This window comes from Oxyura jamaicensis, chromosome 19 (assembly GCF_011077185.1).
Source record: "Oxyura jamaicensis isolate SHBP4307 breed ruddy duck chromosome 19, BPBGC_Ojam_1.0, whole genome shotgun sequence".
Lineage (NCBI taxonomy): Eukaryota > Metazoa > Chordata > Aves > Anseriformes > Anatidae > Oxyura > Oxyura jamaicensis.
Window position 1 is genome coordinate 441,104 of NC_048911.1, and position 19,350 is coordinate 460,453.

Here is a 19,350-nt window from a genome sequence, read left to right on the forward strand (position 1 = left end):
ACCTGCCTCCTTTCTTGGGGCTGGTCCCAGAGGAAGTTTAATGGGTTTAAGTCAGCCACTATTATAGCAAGATGATTAATAATTGAAGAAATGAAGTCATTACTGAATAGAGATGAAGAAAAGAAAGGACAGAGGGACAAAAAAGGAAAAGGAAGAAAGGTGCTTTGGATGTCTGCCTCTCACACCCCCTCTGCCTGGCTAAAGCCATCCTGCTCCAACACAGCCCCCCAGCACACAGGACTGGGTGCTGGAGGGCTAGATGCACCTCAGCCCTGGGCTAGTGACCCCATGGCTATGAGCTGTGCTCACTTCTCCTTCTTACTGAAGAGCGGAGTCAATTCTCTTCTTTCCACAGCCAGGGCTGGGTGCCCATGCTGGGACCTGGGCTGCTCCGTTCTCTTGCCCAGCTCCAAGAGGCTGGGCTGCAGCCTGGAAGTGAAGGGCAGTGGGGCAGCCTGTCACGGGGGTGTCAGCCATGCGGGGATGGGCAGCAGCTTCCCCACTGTCACCCAGCCCAGTGCAGTGGATTTTGCAGATCTGGGGCAGGAGGCCTTGATGCGTGGCTGGGGCTGTGGAGTGTGGTGACCTGCCTTTCAGTAGCTACCTGAGGTGCCTGCCACCCGTGCGTCTTCTGTAGGATGAAGACCATGGGTCTGGTGTCTGTTGGGACTTGGGCAGGACCATGTGTCCCCCCTCTCCCTTCTTTAGGGCAGTGCAGCAGTGCTCAGCAGCAGGTGACCCCTGGTGAGCGCTGGCTCGGGCTGGGCAGGGGGGACAGGGCTGGTCTGTGCCTAACTGTGGGGCTCTGCAGGCTGGCCTCCCCTTGCTGCTCACGTGCTGCTCCATCCATAATGGCCCTGGAGAACGCTGCTCCCTCTCTGCTGGCTGAAGGCTTCTCAGCTTGATCTCAGCCCTTATGACCTACAAGCCACTGGGAACAAGAAATGACAGGAGAGAGGCCAGAAGGATCTGAAGGGATGCAAGGGGCTGTGGGCCCTCACCTGGGTGGAGGAACGCTATGTTCCCAAGGGCTGGAAACACTATGTTTCCAACTGCCCTCCCCAGCCAGAGCTGGGAGAGTCCCAGGGTCCCACTGCCACGCTCCCCCCCAACCCCCTGTGGCCTGGCCCAGGCTCAGTGAGAGCACAGATAGCCCTTGTTTCTGCAAGAAAATAGAGGCACAGAGAGCTCCACAGGCCTTCCTCTGTTATCCAGCTGGCTGTACTGGAGCAGGCGGGCACAGAGCTCTGTGCAAAGATCCTGCTGCTCTCTTTCTCCCCCGGAAGTGAGATTCCAAAGAGGCCTCCATGCTTCAGTCACCCTTGTAGACCCCCCCAAGGCATAAGCCCTTGAGCCCACCAGAGCGGATGAGCCATCCCTGGTGGGCACATCTCCTGGAGGGCAGTGGCTGAAACAAGCTTTCCACAAATGCAGTGATGTAACAACAAGTACAACCCTGGTGATAGGGCTATTTGCTCAGACCCTGGGACAAAAATGTTTTACAAGCCAAAGTGCCCACCTGGAGCACGGTGAGGACAAGGTCTCTGGTGCAGGGTGGTGGTCCAGACCCAGCAGGAGGGTCCATCACAGAGCAGAAGGCATATAGTGTCTTCCCCTGGGGCAAGTGGAGCCTGCACGTGCAGGCTTTATCATCTTTTGATTCCATTTTTTTTAATGCTTTGGGCAAAATATATGCTGCTGCTGAATCCTTGTCAGCTAGTGCCATCAAAGAGCCTTTTTGGGAAGCAGCCCTGGCCAGCTGTGCAAGGTGGTATGCAGGGAAGGGAAGGGAAGATTCTCATGCAGGACTGCCAGCTCCCACCTGGGAGCAGCCAAGACAGAGCAGCCAGTTGCAAGGGTCTTGGAGAGCTTAGCTATGGAGTGTGAGGGCACTCTGTGGTCCTTACCTCTGTCCTGGGTGAGCTCAGCTACTTGCCCAGGTTTTTCAAGGAGGGATGCAAACCCAAGCATCACCAAGCCTCAGCAGCTGTTTCTATTTATCTAAGAGTCCAAAAGCAAAGCTGAGCATGGTTTGCAGATGGACCTAAGGAGAAGACCCAAACCCAACAGGGACCTTGGGCTGCAGTGCTGCTGGGGTGGCTGCCTAGGTGAAGGAACTTGCTGAGGAACAGGCCCTGGAGGTGGGAAGTGCTTGCTATCTGCTGGAGAGCTTCCCCACTGCAGGGCAGCAGCTCGGCTGGAGCATCGCACCGAGACAGACACCCAGCCACCTCACGCGTGTCCACCTCACGCGTACCACTTGTGCCAGGGGTGGGAAAGGCTGTTCTCCCCCCAGGGTAGGACATGAAAAGCTTGCTTTGTTTCTGTGGTAGGAGTCAGACTTTGACTGCCAGAACGTGATCACTGAGAAAAGGTTTTCTGTGTATGACTTGGGGTGTGCAGGATTGTGTGGAGGACCTTGTGCTTGTTGCAGAAGAGCATGGACAGTGAATAAGGCAGTGGCTGCAGGACAGCACGGGCTGTAGATCCAGAGAGCCAGAGGTTATTCCTGTCTTCTCTTTGTGATACAGGTTGTAGCCCAACTGTCACCAGAGCTCATGTAGAGCACTGTCCTTGATTTTCTGCATTTGTCTGATCTGCAGATGTCACATGTACCTCAGCCGCAGTGAAGACAACAGGAGTACAAAATACAATGTAATGCTGGGTGCTCAGAAATATGAGATCCTGAGTATCTCAAAGGTGACACACAAATGATTTCCTCTTAGTTTCTCTGAACTGCAGCTGCTGTACCTAAACCAGTCACTCAGTGCTACAGCTGCTGGGCAAACCCATCTCAGCTCGAGCCAGGTTGGTGCTCAGTGCTGAGGGCATCCTCAGGTAAACCAGGATACACATGCATGGCTGTAATTTGGCAAAGGCAGCCTGTCCTTGGAAGTGCTACCAATGTCTGTGGGGGCCAGATACTGACACAGCAGCTGGCTACCTCCCACTCTTCAGTGGGACTTGTCTAGGCACCCTGAATTTATCTTGGAAAACTGCACAAACTGCAAGAATATATTTCTTTCTTGAAGTATGCTTAGAAACTTGGTGTCTTTCTGGTGACATTTACCAGAATTATTCATCCTGATATATAAATTTTCATCCAAGAATTTCAATGCAATTTCACAGGAAACGCTGTAGACCATACAGTCCTGTAGGACGGGCTGGTCTCAAATATGAACAGTCCCAAAGGATGCAGACTAAGGATCCATCTAGCCCAGCACTAATGTCTCCAGATGTGGGCAGACTCCTTGAAGAGAAAGGCAAATGTTTGTGCTGACTCCCTTGAATGCACATGCAGCCTCCAGCCATTCTCATTTTACAAATCTTCTTGAGCTTATCACTTTGAAATTCATGCTCTGGCTCAGATACATGGATATTTCCTTGTGTTCTCCATGTCCCTTGGCACAATCTCATCTGAGATCTTGCTTGTCTTCCTCAGAGTTGCAGCATCCTGCAGGCTCTGACTTCGCCTGTGCCCCGTCATGCTCTGTTTCCAGCTGATTTGTTCCCAGTTTAAACCTGAGTTCCCCACAGTAGTGATGTGGCAGCTCCTGGGGCACTGAGATAATGTGACCCTCAGATGAAATTCCAAAAATGAGAGTCAGTGTGGTGGGGCAGTCTACCTTGAGGGCTAAGAAAAGAATTTCTCCTGCATCCCAAATCTGTTCTGGTAATGAATCCAAAGATACCATGTGTGGTTTCTATCAAAAGCTGACACGCCATACGGCAGAGGTTTTATAGACTCCATAAATAGCAACTATTTAGGATGTATGATATGGAGGAGGTTTTAGAAATCAAAATATTTAGAGATTTGTGTTATTTGTCTTGGCAGGAAGGAGCAGCCAAGACTGAAATTCAAAATTGTCCTTCAAGGAAGGAATGGAGTTGAGGAAAACAGTGAAATGGGGAAATAACAGAGGTGTCAAAAGCTCCAATAATTCCCTTTGCAATGAATGAAAGCAGGAGACACATTCTGGTATATCTGAAAGGATCACAAATTCATTCAAAATGTCTAGGCACATATATATTCCTGATAGAATATATTGATTTTCAAAATGAATCGTGACATTTCCATCAAAACCATATTTGAATATTGCAAGAACATCCAGAACACTCAGCTAAAAGCAGCTCTAAGGGGGCTGTGTCAGTGTGAGCTGCATCAGCAAGGATGACTCCAGCTCATTCCCCAGCCTCTTCTCCTCCTTGCAGTTTTATTCTAGTCCCCATGTGGAGATGTGTAACAGGTGTGTCAATATTGGTCAGGATATGGAATGTGTGTGAATATTGGATGTAAAAGCACTGGTAGAAGTGGCATGAGCAGGGATATGGGAGCAGCAAGTGTTGGTAGCACTTAGGTTAGCAGGTCATTATGACTCCAGTGCATCACAGTCTCCATCTTCCCTTCCCTTCCCTTCCCTTCCCTTCCCTTCCCTTCCCTTCCCTCCAGTGCTCCAGCCCTCCGATCATACTCATGACCTCCTCTGGACTTGCTGTGACAGGTCCATGTCCTTCTTGTGCTGGGGGCCCCAGAGCTGAACAGAAGGCCCTAGGTGGGGTCTCACGAGAGCAGAGCAGAGGGGGAGAGTCACCTCCCTCGCCCTGCTGGCTGTGCTGGTTTTGATGCAGACCAGGGTAGAGTTGGCTTTCTGGGCTGCAAGTGTACATTGCCAGCTCATGTTGAGCTTCCCATCAACCAGCACCCCCAGGTCCTTCTTCTCAAGGCTGCTCTCAATCCATTCTGTGCCCAGCCTGTATTTGTGCTTGGGATTGTCCTGGTCCAGATGCAGACCTTGCACTTGGCCTTGTTGAACTTCATGAGGTTCACACAGGCCCATCTCTCAGGCCTGTCCAGGTCCCTCTGGATGGTATTCCCATCCCTTCCCTTTGGCATGTGGACAGCACCAAACAGCTCGGTGTCATCAGTAAACCTGCTGAGGGTGTACTCAATTTCACCGTCTGTGTCACCGACTAAGATATTAAACAGTGCTGGTCCCAGTACTGATCCCTCAGGAACATCACTCATTACTGATTTCCACTTGGACATTGAGCCATTTACTGCAACTCTTCGAGTGTCACCATCCAGCCAATATGGACCACTTACCCCCTAGGAGATCCTTCTCTGGGTTCCTACAAGACCACCACTTTGGGCAGTGGTTTCTCTTTTCCTGGTCATCCTTTTCCATAAAGGAGATAAGTCCCTTTCTTCATGGAACCATTATGAAAAGCAGCCTGCTCATATGGCTGTGGCCATGGTTGTCCAGTGCCCAGACACATGTGCTAGCACCATGGATAGTAAACTCTTCCTCCGCTTGCCTGAGGCTTCATCCACAAGCCTGGAGGTGATCAGAGTCCTTCTGTGGGGATGTGACATTTCCAAGAGGAGTTTCCCTGCCAGCGCAGTGACACCATTCCTGTCCCAAACAGTATCAGCTGAGCAAGCAAATATCTTCTGTATGTGTGTATGGCTGCTGGGACAGTGGCAAAGCAATACCAGGAACGTGTTAATTCCATGTTGCTGGGGCCATATAATCATCTAAGCCAAACTGCCAAGCCACCAACCACAGTCCTGTGCTTCTAAAGCTCTTTGTGATTGTTAACAGCCAATTCTCATGTCCATGGATAACATAGTGGTATTTTAGCTGTCACTGGTATTTGTGGAACTGCACTGTAGTTACAGAACCAGTTACCCAATGACTTCCTGCAAATGATGGGAAAAACAAGAAAGGAGCCTCATCTCAGGATATATGCTGTACCCTCAGCTCTACATGGCTGCATTCTGGTGGTGTCCTGGTCCCACAGAGAAAGCCCCATCACGGCAGGGCAGTGCTGTGAGCGGGCAGGGCGTAGTTGCTGTGTGCCTCGCTGACCTGCTGAGCCAGGACCACTGGCGTGACTTGTAGGCTCTCTCTGCTGCCATGGCTGCAGGGAAGTGGATTGGCCCCAGTTTTTCCACAATGCAGATGTTCTAGGGAATACAAGTGTGTGGCAGCCATGCTTATTCTCCATCCATTGCCATCATGTGACTTCTAGGCAAGAGGGCCAGCTACTAAGCTCCTGAAACACTACTTCTAGGTATTCTAGGTGTCCATTTGGTCTCAGGAAATGAAAAGAGAGTTGGTCATATCCTGTTCTTTATCATTTCATAGTATCTATTCTACTTGCCACATCAGGACATTACTGCTCATCAGGCCTCCAGGCACTAATTCCCTTCACTGTACGGTACAGGACTCCACACTCCTGACACAGCATTTCTTGACACAGCACTTCTTCCATTGTGTCATGTTGTCTTTCAGCAACAATTCCGACACGTTTCCGGCCTTGGTTCCCTTTATAAATTGGGCTGAACCCAGGGATCCTGCATCAGGCACAGCAACAGGCCCTTTGCAACAGTCTAGCCTGACTCCTATGGTTTATCTCCACCAGAGCATGAAGTCCTCCACAGCTGCCCTTGCTGTTCTTGTTGTGGCTGCCCTCTACTGCCAGGTCCTCTCTTCTCCAGGTGAGTCCAAGCTCTCTTCTCCAAGAACTCTCTGCTCTTTCTTTCTGCCATATTAGGTCCAGTAATGCTTGGCAGCTATCTCTTCTGAGCATCTGCTGCAGGAAAGGAGAGGCACATCTTGCTGCTCTTTGGCTTACTGAGGAAAGGATGACTGTGGTGGGAGATGGTGGTGGGAGCAGCAACTCCTCCAGTGAGCGGGGCCATTCTGGTCCTGTTACCCTGCTTCTCCCTGATGGAACTTTTCCTGGTCTGGTTTAATCATAAAACTTCTCTTCCAGCTGCTGTCAACTTATCCGGTCCCTGCTGTGTCAAATACTTGAGCAAAAAATTTCCCTCAAGACATGTGACGATGTATGAGTACACGAGTAGCCACTGCCCCCAGCCAGGTGTGATGTGAGTAGATCTGCCCAGATGTCGGGAGCTGCCCCACAGATGGGTGACAGTGCCATGAAATCCCACAGCACACCCTGTCTTGGCCAGGGGAACCACCCCATTAGGAGAACAGCCTGGAAACAACTGAGAGGCCAGCTCCCTGTCCCAAACAGCCAGCTTCTGGTCTTCATTAGATTTTGAGTCAAAAGAACTTCTGCTGGTTACCCCCACCAAGATAGGACGTCCCAGACAGGCCATCTGGGGGATGAAGTGGCTTTTTCCTCTAAATGGCAGAGAGCAAGAAACCTGTAATGACATTAAACCCATCCCCTGTCTTTCCCTGGGACTGCTCTACAGTGATAGAGGTGTGTGGTTTGGTGGGGTTCCCTGGTGGCAAGGAGCAGGCGGTCCCCTTGGACTATCCTCCCTTCTCTCCCAACTCCTTTAACTGGATTTCCTTCTTCAGATTCACCACATTCAAGGGTAAGTCATTCTGTGGCAACCCCGAAGATGAGTGGGTCCAGAATATCCTGAAACAGCATAAGGACCAGGCTGGCAGTGGATGAGCAACGCCCTACTCCCTTCAAGCATCACCTCTGCCGAGGAACTCTTCTTGTGGTCAACTCTGAGACATGTCCCTGTCCTCTTATCATCTGTGAATTTTGTAGACTGTTTGCTACAGTGTTTATATAAGCGCATGAAAAAGCATCTTAATTTATTTGTTATTTTCAGGCAAACTTTTTGTTCCAATTTGTACTGATTCTATTTCAGTTATTTTTGTATAATAAAAATGATCAAAACCTGCACCTTCTCCCGCTGCCTCAGGATGCTGCGTGTAGGCAGCAGCAGGGTCAGTGGTCCCAGGGCTCTGCGCTCCAACCCTTCTGGCAGCCCCACAGAAAGGCTGGTGTAGGCTCTCCACCCTCAGCAGCTGCACAAACATCCTGGTGGCTGCTACCAGACCATGTACTACCATTCTCCATGGCCTGTGGGAGCCCAGGGTGGCCTCATTCCACCGGGGCTGGTTGTGGAGCCTGGGTTGTGCCTGGTGCTTCGTGATTCTCTGCACTGTCCCTGCAGGGCTTCTCTTACACTTTCAGCCCTGAGGGCTCCGAGGAAGCTGCAGCCCCAGGCTGTGCCACTGGGTGCCACGCTCCGCCCCTGGCTGCTGCCGCCTGTTTGCCGGTGTCTTCGCCCCGGGCTGCAGTGGGCCGGGCTGCCCGGGTGAGGAGACCGACATGGCCCTGTCTGGAGCCCTGGAGCGGCTGCAGGAGGAGGCCATCTGCTCCATCTGCCTGGAGTACATGAGTGAGCCCGTCAGTGTTGACTGTGGGCACAACTTCTGCCGCGGCTGCATCACCAAGCACTGCCAGGAGAAGTGTCTCTGGAATGACGCACCCTTCTCCTGCCCGCAGTGCCGGGCCCCCTGCCGCCGCAGCAGCCTGCGCCCCAACAGGCAGCTGGCCAACATTGTGGAGAGCATCCGGCAGCTGGGGCTGGGCAGCGGTGTGGCGCCAGGGACCCCACTCTGTACCCAGCACGACGAGCGCCTCAAGCTCTTCTGTGAGGTGGATGAAGAGGCCATCTGTGTGGTGTGCCGGGAGTCCCAGCACCACCGCTCCCACGTCGTCTACCCCATCGAAGAGGCTGCACAGGTGTACAAGGTATGGGAGGCTGGGGTGCTGGGAACATTCCTCTGCAATGGCCATGGCACTGCCTTGGGCAGGCAGGGGAGGGGTGGTAAAGCCACCCAGCTGCTCGTTCTGGGGATGAGGCTGGACCCGCTGCCTCCTGACCTGGGAAGGGAGGCACCCAGCCTTGCCCCTGGCTGTGTGGGTACAGGGGGCAGCCTGGCTCCCTGCTCCTGGAGGAGGCCGGGGCTCCAGGTGCTGCTGTGGGGATGTTTTGCCTTGGCAGTGGGGTACAGAGCTGCTGGCGCCCAAGCCCCATGTCCAGGCATCGCTCCCAGCACCCCACTGCTGGCTGGCCCATGCCCCAGCAAGGTGGGTGCTGTCAGTTCACTCTCTGAAGCTAAATAGTGAAGAAAGCAGTGGAAAACCCATGCAGTGTGGAGGGGGTTAACATGGCGAGCAGAGCAAAGAGCACAGCTGCTGTGTTCGGGTGCCGGGATTGGTACCGCCTGGCACCGGGTCACCCTCCCCTCGCTGCCTGCTGGCACCGGCAGCCGCAGGCCCAGAGATGGGGCAGAGCAGGACGGGTGCTGCTGGGGCGAGCTGATCTGTTTCTGCTCTTTTCAGGTGAAACTCCAGAAAGTGTTGGAACATCTTTCCAAGGAAGTAGAGGATATGAAGAAGTGTGAGTCAGTGACAAAGATGAAAATCCAGGAGTGCAAGGCAGGTGGCTGGTTTAATTCTTCAAGAATTAGCTTAGCTTAGATTACATTAGGAATTTAAAAAAAAAAACAAAAAAACACCTGAATGATCTTGCCTGGTGCGGTGAGTTTTCTGGGGCTGTGACATGTCCCAAGTCCTGCTGTCATGGGGAGGACCCACATCCACCAATGATCCTGGCTGCAGCATGAGAAGCAGTGACAGTGCCCTAAGACCTTCTCCATGGAGTGAATGACCCACACGCGATGCAAGTGCTTAGTTTCCAGCATGCTGAGCCCACTTGGCTCTGTGTGCCAAGCAGGGGTGAGGTACCCACTGCAGTGGGCAATGCCACTGGGATGGAAACCAGGATCAGTAAATGTGGATGGCTCAAAAATATTAAAAGGTCTGTAAATGCTTTGAAACATGCAGCACACCATTTCAGATGAAATCATGGGGGCTGTGTACCAGTTAAACAGTTATTTTTTCTTTGTTTTTTTTTTTTTTTTTTTTTGCTTGAGTTAAAACCAGGAGTGAGCCACATGATGAGCTCTGCCCCACAGCAATAAGAACTGGAATTGGTTTTATTACAAAAACAGAATAGCTGAATAACTGCACCTCTGCCTGCCTCCAGGCAGTCCTGGGGAAGTAGGATACCAGCAGAGTCAGTTTAGTCAGTTACTTTTACTGCAAAGTAAAAGTAACTGCAGAAAAGGAAGCTGCTGGATGGAGAGTTCCTGAGCTGAGTTGATGATTAATCAGGTTTGGCACGGTTAACAGGTTTCTCTGGGCTCTCCCAGTTATCTGTGAGAGCTGCCACTGTCTGCTGCTTGTGGGTGCTGGGTTTTTGGGGTGCTGCTGCGTGCCTGCTGTGCCCCTCAGGCACTGGCATGGGCTGGGATAGGGCTTGTGACAGAGCCGGGTCCTCACCCCGCCTGCCTGAGTCAGGGCTGTGGGGTCATGGCCTGGCTGCCCCTGGCTGCCTCTGGCCCAGTGGCTGATTGGACTGCTTTAGTAAAAAGGAAAAAATGTCCCTTGTGAGTGCTGGGGAGGAAGTGTCTGACAGTCCTGGCTTATCAAGCATACATGAGTCAGGTTCTGAAAAATCATGTGCTTGGACAGAAGAATTTCAGTTTCCTTTCATTTACCTTCTGGACTTTGTGATTTCCTGGTCCTAGTTAACCCCAGAGTGTTTTTCAGGAGTCGCTCAAGTTTCATGCTTCAGGTTTGGGGCCAAATGACAACTTTCAGGGCTCAGGAAAAAGTAAATAAATAAAACACCACAGCCCCTGCCTGTTGCTGCTCCTCAGGATCCTAGGATTAGTGAGAGCTCTCAGCAATACAGGGAGCCCTGCCCAGCTCCCCTCTGGCCCTCCCACCCCTGGGTGCTGATGTGTTTCCCTGGGGCTTCCCAAGGTAGGCAGATGGTGCCACTCCTAACAAAACCCTGCCTGACACCCCCTGTCAACTCTTTGCAGCCCCCACAACCCCCTGTGCTGCACCAAGACATCAGTGGGCATTGGAGGTCCACCCAACCAGAACTGCTGTGGTCAAAACCCTACTGCTGGTAAACTGAAGATGTCCAGTGGGAACTCTGCCTAAATAAAAGCACAATGATTTTCTTTTGGATCTTCATTTAAATAAACACACACAAAAATGCAGTGGTTTCCTGGATGCCGGGCATATCTCTGACTTAGCTGTCTGGCTAACATTTCCTCTCTTCACCCCTGCATCTTTCCTATCACAAGGAGACAGTGAAAAAAAAGCGGGAGAAGATTGTGAGCGAGTTTGGGAAGCTGCATCGGCTGCTGGCTGCTGAGGAGAAGCTGCTGCTTCAGAAGCTGGAGGAGGAGGAGAAGCAGATTCTAGTGATGATCTCTGAAAATGTGGTTAGGCTCGTGGAGCAGAAGTCCTTGCTGGATGAACTGATCCTGGAGATAAAGGAGAAGATGCACCTGCCGGATGAGGGGCTTCTTAAGGTCAGGCTGTGCCTCCAGCCCCTTAACTCATCCCCAACCTCAGCCCCAAGGCCTCTGTTGTCTGGATGGGTTGCTGAGGCCAGGCTGAAGTGACAAACCCAGAATTACTTTCTCTTCTCCTTCTAGGACATGAAATGCATCCTGAGCAGGTAGGCACCTGTGTTCCTCCTACAGTCCCAGCTGCCTGCAGGCTCTCAGTGTGATGTCCACGTGCCATCCTCCCTCTGTCCTCCCTGCCCAGTGTCTCATTTGTCCTGCAGAGATGGAGTGGCCTGGGGCTAACAATGGAGGGGACTGGAACCAGAGTGGGTTGCAGAACACTCCATCCATTCTCTTCTCCTAGGGCCTGAGAGCCCTGGAAGTCTTGCCTTGTGCTGTGGGCTGTGAGATGCGAGATGTGTCTGCACCTGAGGGGCATGCTGCCAGGCTGGCCTGGGTTTCTTCCTGCCCTGGGCATCCCTGCCTGGCAGTGGCACCACAGCTCCATGGGAGCCTTTTCTGGTGCACCACTTAGCTCTAGAGCAAAGGTCCCATCATGCTTGCTGCCAAGAGCAGTGCTCTGGGATGACATAGGAGATTGAGGGAGGAGATGCATTTGTGCAGCCAGAAGAAAGGCATTAGAAAGCCCCCACAATGCAATAGGAGCTGTGCTGTAGGCATTGGATGTTGCCCCCTGCATTGTTGTCCTTTCAGGTGTGAAGCGGTGAAGTTCCAGACCCCTAAAGCTGTGTCTGTGACCCTGAAGGAGGACTACAGCATTCCGGAGCGCTGCCTGGGCATGAGGGACATGCTGAAGAAGTTCAAAGGTGAGGGGGCTGCTTCCAGATCCTGGTGCAGGTGGTCCTTGTCCCCCCATACCCTGGGACACAAGGAGGCGTTGCATATCCCTGACATGTGGGTGAGCTACTGGTTTGGGATTGATCCTGGCTGAAGCCTTTGGTCCCGACAGGTTCTGGAGAAGGTTTCGTTTGCATGAGGGAAGCTGTGCCATCTGTGCTGCTCAGATGCTGTCGGAGATGCTGGTTGTGTTAGAGTCCATCCATGCTTGGGCTCCTCTTTAATGACATGATTTCAGACCATGCCCCAGTTCAGATCAGGCTTTCTTGTTAGCACCAGTGCTAACTGTGTGTTTTTCCAACAAGTTTGGTCTAGATGGTCCTGTTTTGCATATCAGTGGGTTCAGGCTGATTTCATGGTGAGGACACCTTCCTCCTTCTAGTGTCAGATGGCTGGGAGGTGACCCTGGTGCCTAGGAGAGCATTGCCCACAAACTCTTATTTTCAGTATTGCTTCTGAAGCTGTACCCCAGTTGCTGGGCTGCCCTGGTTGTTCTTGCTCTGCAGTCCTGTGCCAAATAATTTGATGTGGTTTACAGTTGAAATGATTTTATGAATCGCACTTCTCTACACTGGGGCTGGCAGCACAAGGCACTGTGCAGTCACGGGCACAAGCAATTAAACATAGCCAGCAGCAAGGGCCGCAGCTGGGGCACTACAGCATGTCGGTGGCAGACGCCCAGACTGCCCACTTGTCCTTCTTCCCTTCTCTCACACCAGTGGATGTGACTCTAGACCCTGAGACAGCGCACCCTGATCTTATCCTATCTGAGGACCACAAGAGCGTGCGGCGTGGGGGCAGGAAACTGCTCCTGTCCTTCTTCGACAACCCCAGGAGGTTTATCTCCACTCCAGTGGTGCTGGGAGTGCAGCTCTTCTCCTCAGGCCGCTGCTACTGGGAGGTGCATGTGGGAGACAAGCCGGAGTGGGGCTTAGGACTGTGCAAGGAGGCTGCCAGCCGGAAAGGCAACATCCTCTTCTCTCCAAACAATGGCTACTGGGTGCTGCGGCTGCAAAATGGTGGCAACTATGAGGCCCTCACCTGTCCCGTCTCCTGTCTGACCCCGAGCATCAGACCGCGGTGCATCGGCGTCTTCCTGGACTACGAGGCTGGAGAAATCTCCTTCTACAATGTGACCGACCGCTCCCATCTTTACACCTTCACTGACAAGTTCTCAGGGAACCTCCGGCCTCTTTTCTACCTGGGTTCCTTCCTGGGGGGCAAAAATGCAGAGCCCTTGGTGATCTCCTGGATGAGGGACATGCAGGGGACTGGCTGCATCGTCCTGTGATGGGAGGCAAGCAGAGACTTGGGGGCCTGATGGGCTGCTCGGGTCAGCAGGGGGGAGATGCCTGGGCAGCAGCTGTGTGTGTGGGGGGCACATAGTGATGGCTCCACCAGCCCCTGTTCCTGCCAGGACTGTGCTGGAACTGGGGCACCCATTGGCCACCACTGTCTTGCCGCTCACCCACAGGCTTCTGGTGGTGGGTGCTTGCACACCATGCTGCTTTGTCATGTGTTTGGTATGAGCTGTACTGACACAAGGCAATAAAGGGATGATGTGGGGAGCCCTGAGCAGTCAGCAGTGCAATTTTTGTGCTGCATCCATACCTGCTGGTAAACCCAGAGCCCTGGCTGACACCCAGCATCTCAGCACTGAATTTTGTAGCATGGAGAGAAGGTGCTGCTGTGTGCTTCTGCTGGATTGTGGACCATGTGTGGTGTCCAAAGGGTGCTGCTGGCCATGGCTCTCTGCAGTCCGGGGGGGGCACCTGGGCAGTGGTCTCCCAAGTGGGGTTCACAAGATGATTGGTTCATATGTGGGAAGAAAATATTATAACTTCAGTAGTATATGAATATAATTTATAAAGAAATAACTACACATATACTAGGGGCTTTGATTAAAAATAATAATAATAACAAGAAGGATTTGTAATCAGAAAAGTTTGGGGGCCACTGCTCTGGAGATCCTGCTGTGGCAACAGTGGGACACCATGGTGGCAGAATTTGATAGCAGCAGCTGACCAGGTGCAGTTGACCACACTTCAGCTCTGTGTTGCTGGGACCAGGGGTGAAGGCAAGGGGATGTGTGGGGGGGAGTTGTTGCACTGTGTGTTGGACAGAAGTTCTTAATTTAGCGACCAATTCAATTAGAATAAAACGTGATTTGATAAGGAATGATCTAAAATACCTGGTACAGTTTCTCTGTGGATGTCCTCGTTGTTGATTAGGAAGCTCCTAGTAAAAAATGGTGCTGGACCCAACACAGCAGTTCCTCTTGGCTTGTTTTTGTCGCTTTTTGGTGAGTCTCACCCACCTCCACTCGTCTGCTTTCTCTCTCTTCTGTAGGCTGCACAGAAGAGAAGAGAGCCTGGCTGGAAGAGTGTGGTCCCAGCTCTGCCACGTCCCAGGAAAGGCAATGGGCCTTGGTGGGCCTCACACCTTTTTTGACCTCCATGGAGTTCCTACAAAGAGAATGTATGTGGCTTGAGAATCTATAGAAAGAACATGAACTCTGAGGGCTTGGCAGAGGGCTGGAAGCAGAGGCAGCTGGGGGCAGCCAAGGAAAGCTGCTGCGCAGGGCAGCATTTGGGAAGGGGCCAGGCTAAATGTCACTAGGGCGCGAGGAGATGGGATGGAAGCTGTCCAGAAAGCAAGAGTGATTTCACTGCAGCAAGGTGCCAGATGGACAGCACTGCCACAGATCAGGAGGGACAAAGAGTTTTTTCAGAAGAGGCAGGAGGAAATGCAACAATCCAGAGGTCTTGCAAATAGGCAGGGATGACAGTGAAAAAGTGAATGGCTGAGCAGAAAGGATGTGAGGTCACCCCACCGCAATACCCAGTGCGTCCCTAGAAGTCATGCATCTGCTTCTCCAAGGAAAAAGAGTAAAGGTCCATGGTATGAGATAATTCTGAATGCGCTATACAATTTTCCACTTGATGGAATTTCTGCATCACCTGCAGCTAAGAAACTGCTCTGGGCTGACACCAGTCTGCCCTGAGGTGTCCAGACTGGATGGCAAGTGTGGTTTAAGGCTAGAGCTGTTCCTAAAACTGCTTACAAGCTGTTTCTCTGAGCTCTCAGTCATGCCAAGTTGAGCTTGCCCACTTCCTCTGTGGAAGTGCTTGTGTGTTTATTGAATCATAGAATCATCTGGGTTGCAAAAAGACTTCAAGTCCAACCACCAACCTGACCAACTCAGTCCCATCACTAAGCCATGTCCCTTAGTGCTACTTCTACATGTGTTTTAGAAACCTCCGTGGATGAGGACTCCATCACTTCCCTGGGCAGCCTGTTCCAATGCTCTCTCCATGAACAAATTCCTCCTAATGTCCAATATAACCCCCCGCCCCCAACACACTGGTGCAACTTGAGACCACTTCCCTGTGTTTCCTTCTTTATTGCCTGGCTCTGGCCTCCATAGAGCTCCTGCCCATCAAGGACCAGGTCCTGCTTAGACCACCTGCCCTGGCCATGTGGAATATTACATAGCACAGTGTGGTCTGGCCTGAGCATCTGGGTTTTCCCATGGGGGTTGTGCTCCTGATCCCCTGCAGACCAGCACCAAGCAAGCTGGTGACTCTCACGCCCAGACATAGATCATTTATTACCAAAGAGGTTGGCCTGTATGCACCAGGGTGATCACAGTCACACCATATCTCTTTGATTTCCATATCCCAAAGGAAGATGGGTGTATACATATGTATGTATCTATGATCTGTGGGGGCATTTTGGGTTGAGACTACCTTTTGCTGAGGCAGGTCCCAGGGCTGATCTCCTCTTCAAGGTGTCTGTTTTTTCCGAAGGTATCCTCAGGATGCTACTTCTGGTGAATGGACATGGCTTGGAGATGGGTGATCAGTGAGCTGTTCTTTCTTAGCAATCTGTGGATTTGTCACTTTTTGAGCGTTTGACTCCTGTTTGGTCACCCAGAGGGGCTGATTGTCCCAGCTGGGATTCTCAGCAGTAAAATTTACAGACCTGCAGTTCTAGTAATGTTCTCCACATATTTTAACATCCTTCTTTCTCTTCTAGTATACTGGAAATTGTTTCGTCATCGTAAGTGAATGTGAGTGCTTGTCTGCTTCTTTCTAAGAACAGAGCAGAAATATTCTTTTAGGTCCTAATTGCCATTTCTGCTTTCTGTTGTCCATTGCTAACAGTGTGATAATCAGATACCATTTCTTGTATTACATTTGATCATCTTACTAAATACTTTCCCTGAGGTGGTGGGGACAGCACGGAGCCAGTGCTCACGAGCCTAAATAGTGGAGATGGAAAAGCATCAGGCCATGAACCCCCAGTGCTCTCAATGGTATCTCCATTAGCACAGCACAGCTCTGCCTGCTCTGCAGTGCTGGGATCTCATCTGCAGCTCCCTCAGATTGCCTGTGTCCACAGTGGTGTGATGTAAACAACAAACAAGTAGAGATATTATAGTCATAATGTTATTTTTATGATAATTTTAATTTAGTTCACATTTAGGCTTTCACATGGCTTTCATAAAAATATTTATTTTTTTAAAAAATATTAGGCTTACCTTTAAATAATATGGTTCAATACTACTGGAAAACATGACACTCTGCATTCCAAAAAGTACTAAAAGCCTGCTCCACAACAGAAAACAAAAAGCATTGACTCTCAAGAGCTGAACTACATGTTGCACAAAACATGCAGTAAATGCCACACTGTTTGCAGGATGAGTCTCTCCTTTGGCAGTTCACAAATTCTGAAACCGCTGAGGCCACTGCTCTTGTCTTGGTCTGTTTGAGTCCAGACAGACCCATGACCCCCACGAGCCCCCTCCCAGGGGACCATGTCCTCCCCTGTCTCCAAACCAGCTCAGTGCCCTCTAGCATGCTGCCTCCTCTTCTGCCAGGCGTCGTGGCCCTGAAGAGGGCCTGGAACCCTTCCTCCATGTGCCCAGTGCTGCTAGCAGGCCCTGGGGGCTGCCTCCAATTTGCTGCATGTCGACAGCTGCCTTTGCCTTGCTGCTGTGGGCTTGGCTCGCACCTCTTTGCCCGGGGGTGTGGATTAACAGGAGCACAGCATTCCTCGCACGCTCTGCGAGGGCTCCTCTGAGCGTGGGTGGCTGTAAGATCAAGAAAGACATGAGCAATCCAGGACTCCCTGTGGGCTCCCAGAACAGTGGTGAGGGCTTAGCTGAGGTACCCGGGGTAGGTGTCAGCTGTGGGTGGCTCCAACATGACCCAGACTTATAAGGACATTGGTGCTTGGTGTGGTTTGCAACGAGCTCAAACCGTGTGGGCTGGGTGGTGCTTGTGGCTGACCTTGTGCTGCGTATCCTTTGACAAGACACCCAACAGCTGTGGGACTGCTCCCACTGCCACAGGACCAGGTGGAGCTGTGTCCAGAAGGGACTGTTGAGGGTTGAGCCATTGCGGGATTGACCCCATTGTGGGTCTCCCTGCCCCTAGAAAGGAGCTCCTGTCCCCTGCTCCTGCTGGTCCCTGGAGTGAGGGCAACTGTGGGTGCCCAGCTTTGTGCCAACCTCAGTCCTCGGGGTGAAGCTACCAGGCTCCAGCATGCAGGTATGGGGCTGGCTGCTACTCAGTGGCCAAAGTGTCCTCATGTCCTTGAGGGTGACCAAGCACTGGCACAGGATGCCCAGAGAGTCTGGTACTGGAGTCAGGTGCTGGAGTCTCCTCCTTGGAGATGGTCAAAAAACACCTGGAGATGGTCTTGGGCACCCTGCTCTGGGTGGCCCAATGGAGCAGGGTTGGACCAGGCAGACCCAGAGGCTGCTGCTGACCTCAACTATTCTGTCTATCACAGTCACGATAAATGGAGCTGGCCTGACGGCGTGCAGTGCCTGGGGAGTCAAGGCTGTGACCAAAGCCTCTCCCCAGCTTGCAGGTAGAAGCTCCATGTCGCCAGAGGTGTTTTACACAGCTGCCTATGTGGTGATGCCCGCCCCAGCCACGTGGCCATGCAGCTCCCTCCCAGAAGCACGTGGGGAATGGGGCTCTGCTCCCACTTGTGGGCACAACTCTTGGTCTTTCCATCCCGGCTGCTATTTTAATCAGGGTATAGTCAGCACTATCACAGGATGAATGATGGGGTGCAGGCTGTCCTGTGGGCTGAAGAGCTGGGAGTTGAGTTCCTGAAGTGACAAGGCACCTGATGGCACGGATATATGCCTTCCTCCCGCAAACACACACATGTCCCCCCAGGCCTTCCAGCCCTGCAGGAGGTTCCTCTTGTTGCATGGCTCCCACCCAGCCTCTGCCCTGTCTCCTCTCACCTCCGCAAGACCCTTCCTTCTGTGCTCCCCCATTTTCAGATATTCACGTCTGTCCTTCCAAAAGCAGTATGTAAATGCTGGGGTGTGAGTTGAGCTCAGGTGAGGCTTTACTGTGGGCCAATTGCCTTGGGCTGCCCCATAGGTAATGGGGGTCCATGCAGAATGGAGGAACCCAAACCCTCATTGTTCACACAACTGCAGGTGTCTAGAACTCATCAGACCAACCTAAGTGCTGCCAGTGGCATGGGTTCCATCCCCATCAGTGCCGGTGGGAGCCCAGCCCCAGGACTGCAGTGGGGAGGTCTCCTTGCAGGCACAGATCCTGCCCTGGGTCTGGGTCTTGGGGAGGGACTGAAGGGGACATGCAGATCACTGGCTTCAAATGTGTCCAGAGATGGGTAGGTTTTGGAGGTACAGGGAACAAATGACTTTTTGCAGCAGAGGAATGCATCTGCTAAGCCTCATGTCCTAGCTAAATCAGAGTTCTACCAAACAGTTCTTAAAATTTAGTAGTGAAGCATGTTTTATCCATTCTCAGCTTGGGGAATAGCTATTCCATTTTAGAGGCAGCTCCCAGAGAACATTCCCTGAAACAGCCAGCAGGGTAAAATTTCAGCCCATAAAGGTAACACATTAATAGACTGTAAAAGGGCCAGCAATGGAATTTAACTGGCTGCCAGTAGTCATATGCCAGCAGTGATTAAATAGATTACAAAAAGTGATCCAAACTACCTGAATGTAATCTATGTCATTCTCATACCTCCTCCTTCATTTTTTGTTTTGCAAAACAGCATGGACAGATAGGGAAAATTGGGGGGTGGGGGGCGGGGGGGGGGGGGGGGGGCAAGAGGGGGGGAAGGGTGTTGCCAGTTTGGAAGAGGAGATAAAAACGTTACCACAATTATTATTTCAGCTACTGTCATCGCAAAAACTGTAATAGAGGCAAAAACAGGAATTTCTTACAAAAATATTTATTTCTAAATATTTGAATTAAATAGTGCATCAAAAATACAGTTAATTAAATACAGAAAATATAATCTAAGCAAGATTATTCATTAAAAA

The 19,350-nt window shown here is 51.6% G+C and overlaps 2 protein-coding genes across 2 annotated transcripts; both read left to right on the top strand.

Annotated features, from left to right (window-relative positions):
* The first annotated feature begins 6,301 nt into the window (after positions 1-6,301).
* LOC118176465 (C-C motif chemokine 3-like 1) lies at positions 6,302-7,672 on the top strand. Its single transcript, XM_035343453.1, has 3 exons — positions 6,302-6,502; positions 6,781-6,895; positions 7,341-7,672. The coding sequence occupies exons 1-3, from the start codon at positions 6,409-6,411 to the stop codon at positions 7,438-7,440; spliced, it is 309 nt and encodes a 102-aa protein (XP_035199344.1). The 5' UTR covers positions 6,302-6,408; the 3' UTR covers positions 7,441-7,672.
* A 371-nt stretch (positions 7,673-8,043) lies between these two features.
* On the top strand, positions 8,044-13,595 carry LOC118176366 (E3 ubiquitin-protein ligase TRIM39-like). Its single transcript, XM_035343318.1, has 6 exons — positions 8,044-8,538; positions 9,133-9,228; positions 10,953-11,183; positions 11,310-11,332; positions 11,877-11,989; positions 12,740-13,595. Exons 1-6 carry the CDS (start codon positions 8,113-8,115, stop codon positions 13,309-13,311), a joined length of 1,461 nt encoding a protein of 486 aa, XP_035199209.1. The 5' UTR covers positions 8,044-8,112; the 3' UTR covers positions 13,312-13,595.
* The last annotated feature ends 5,755 nt before the right edge of the window (positions 13,596-19,350 follow it).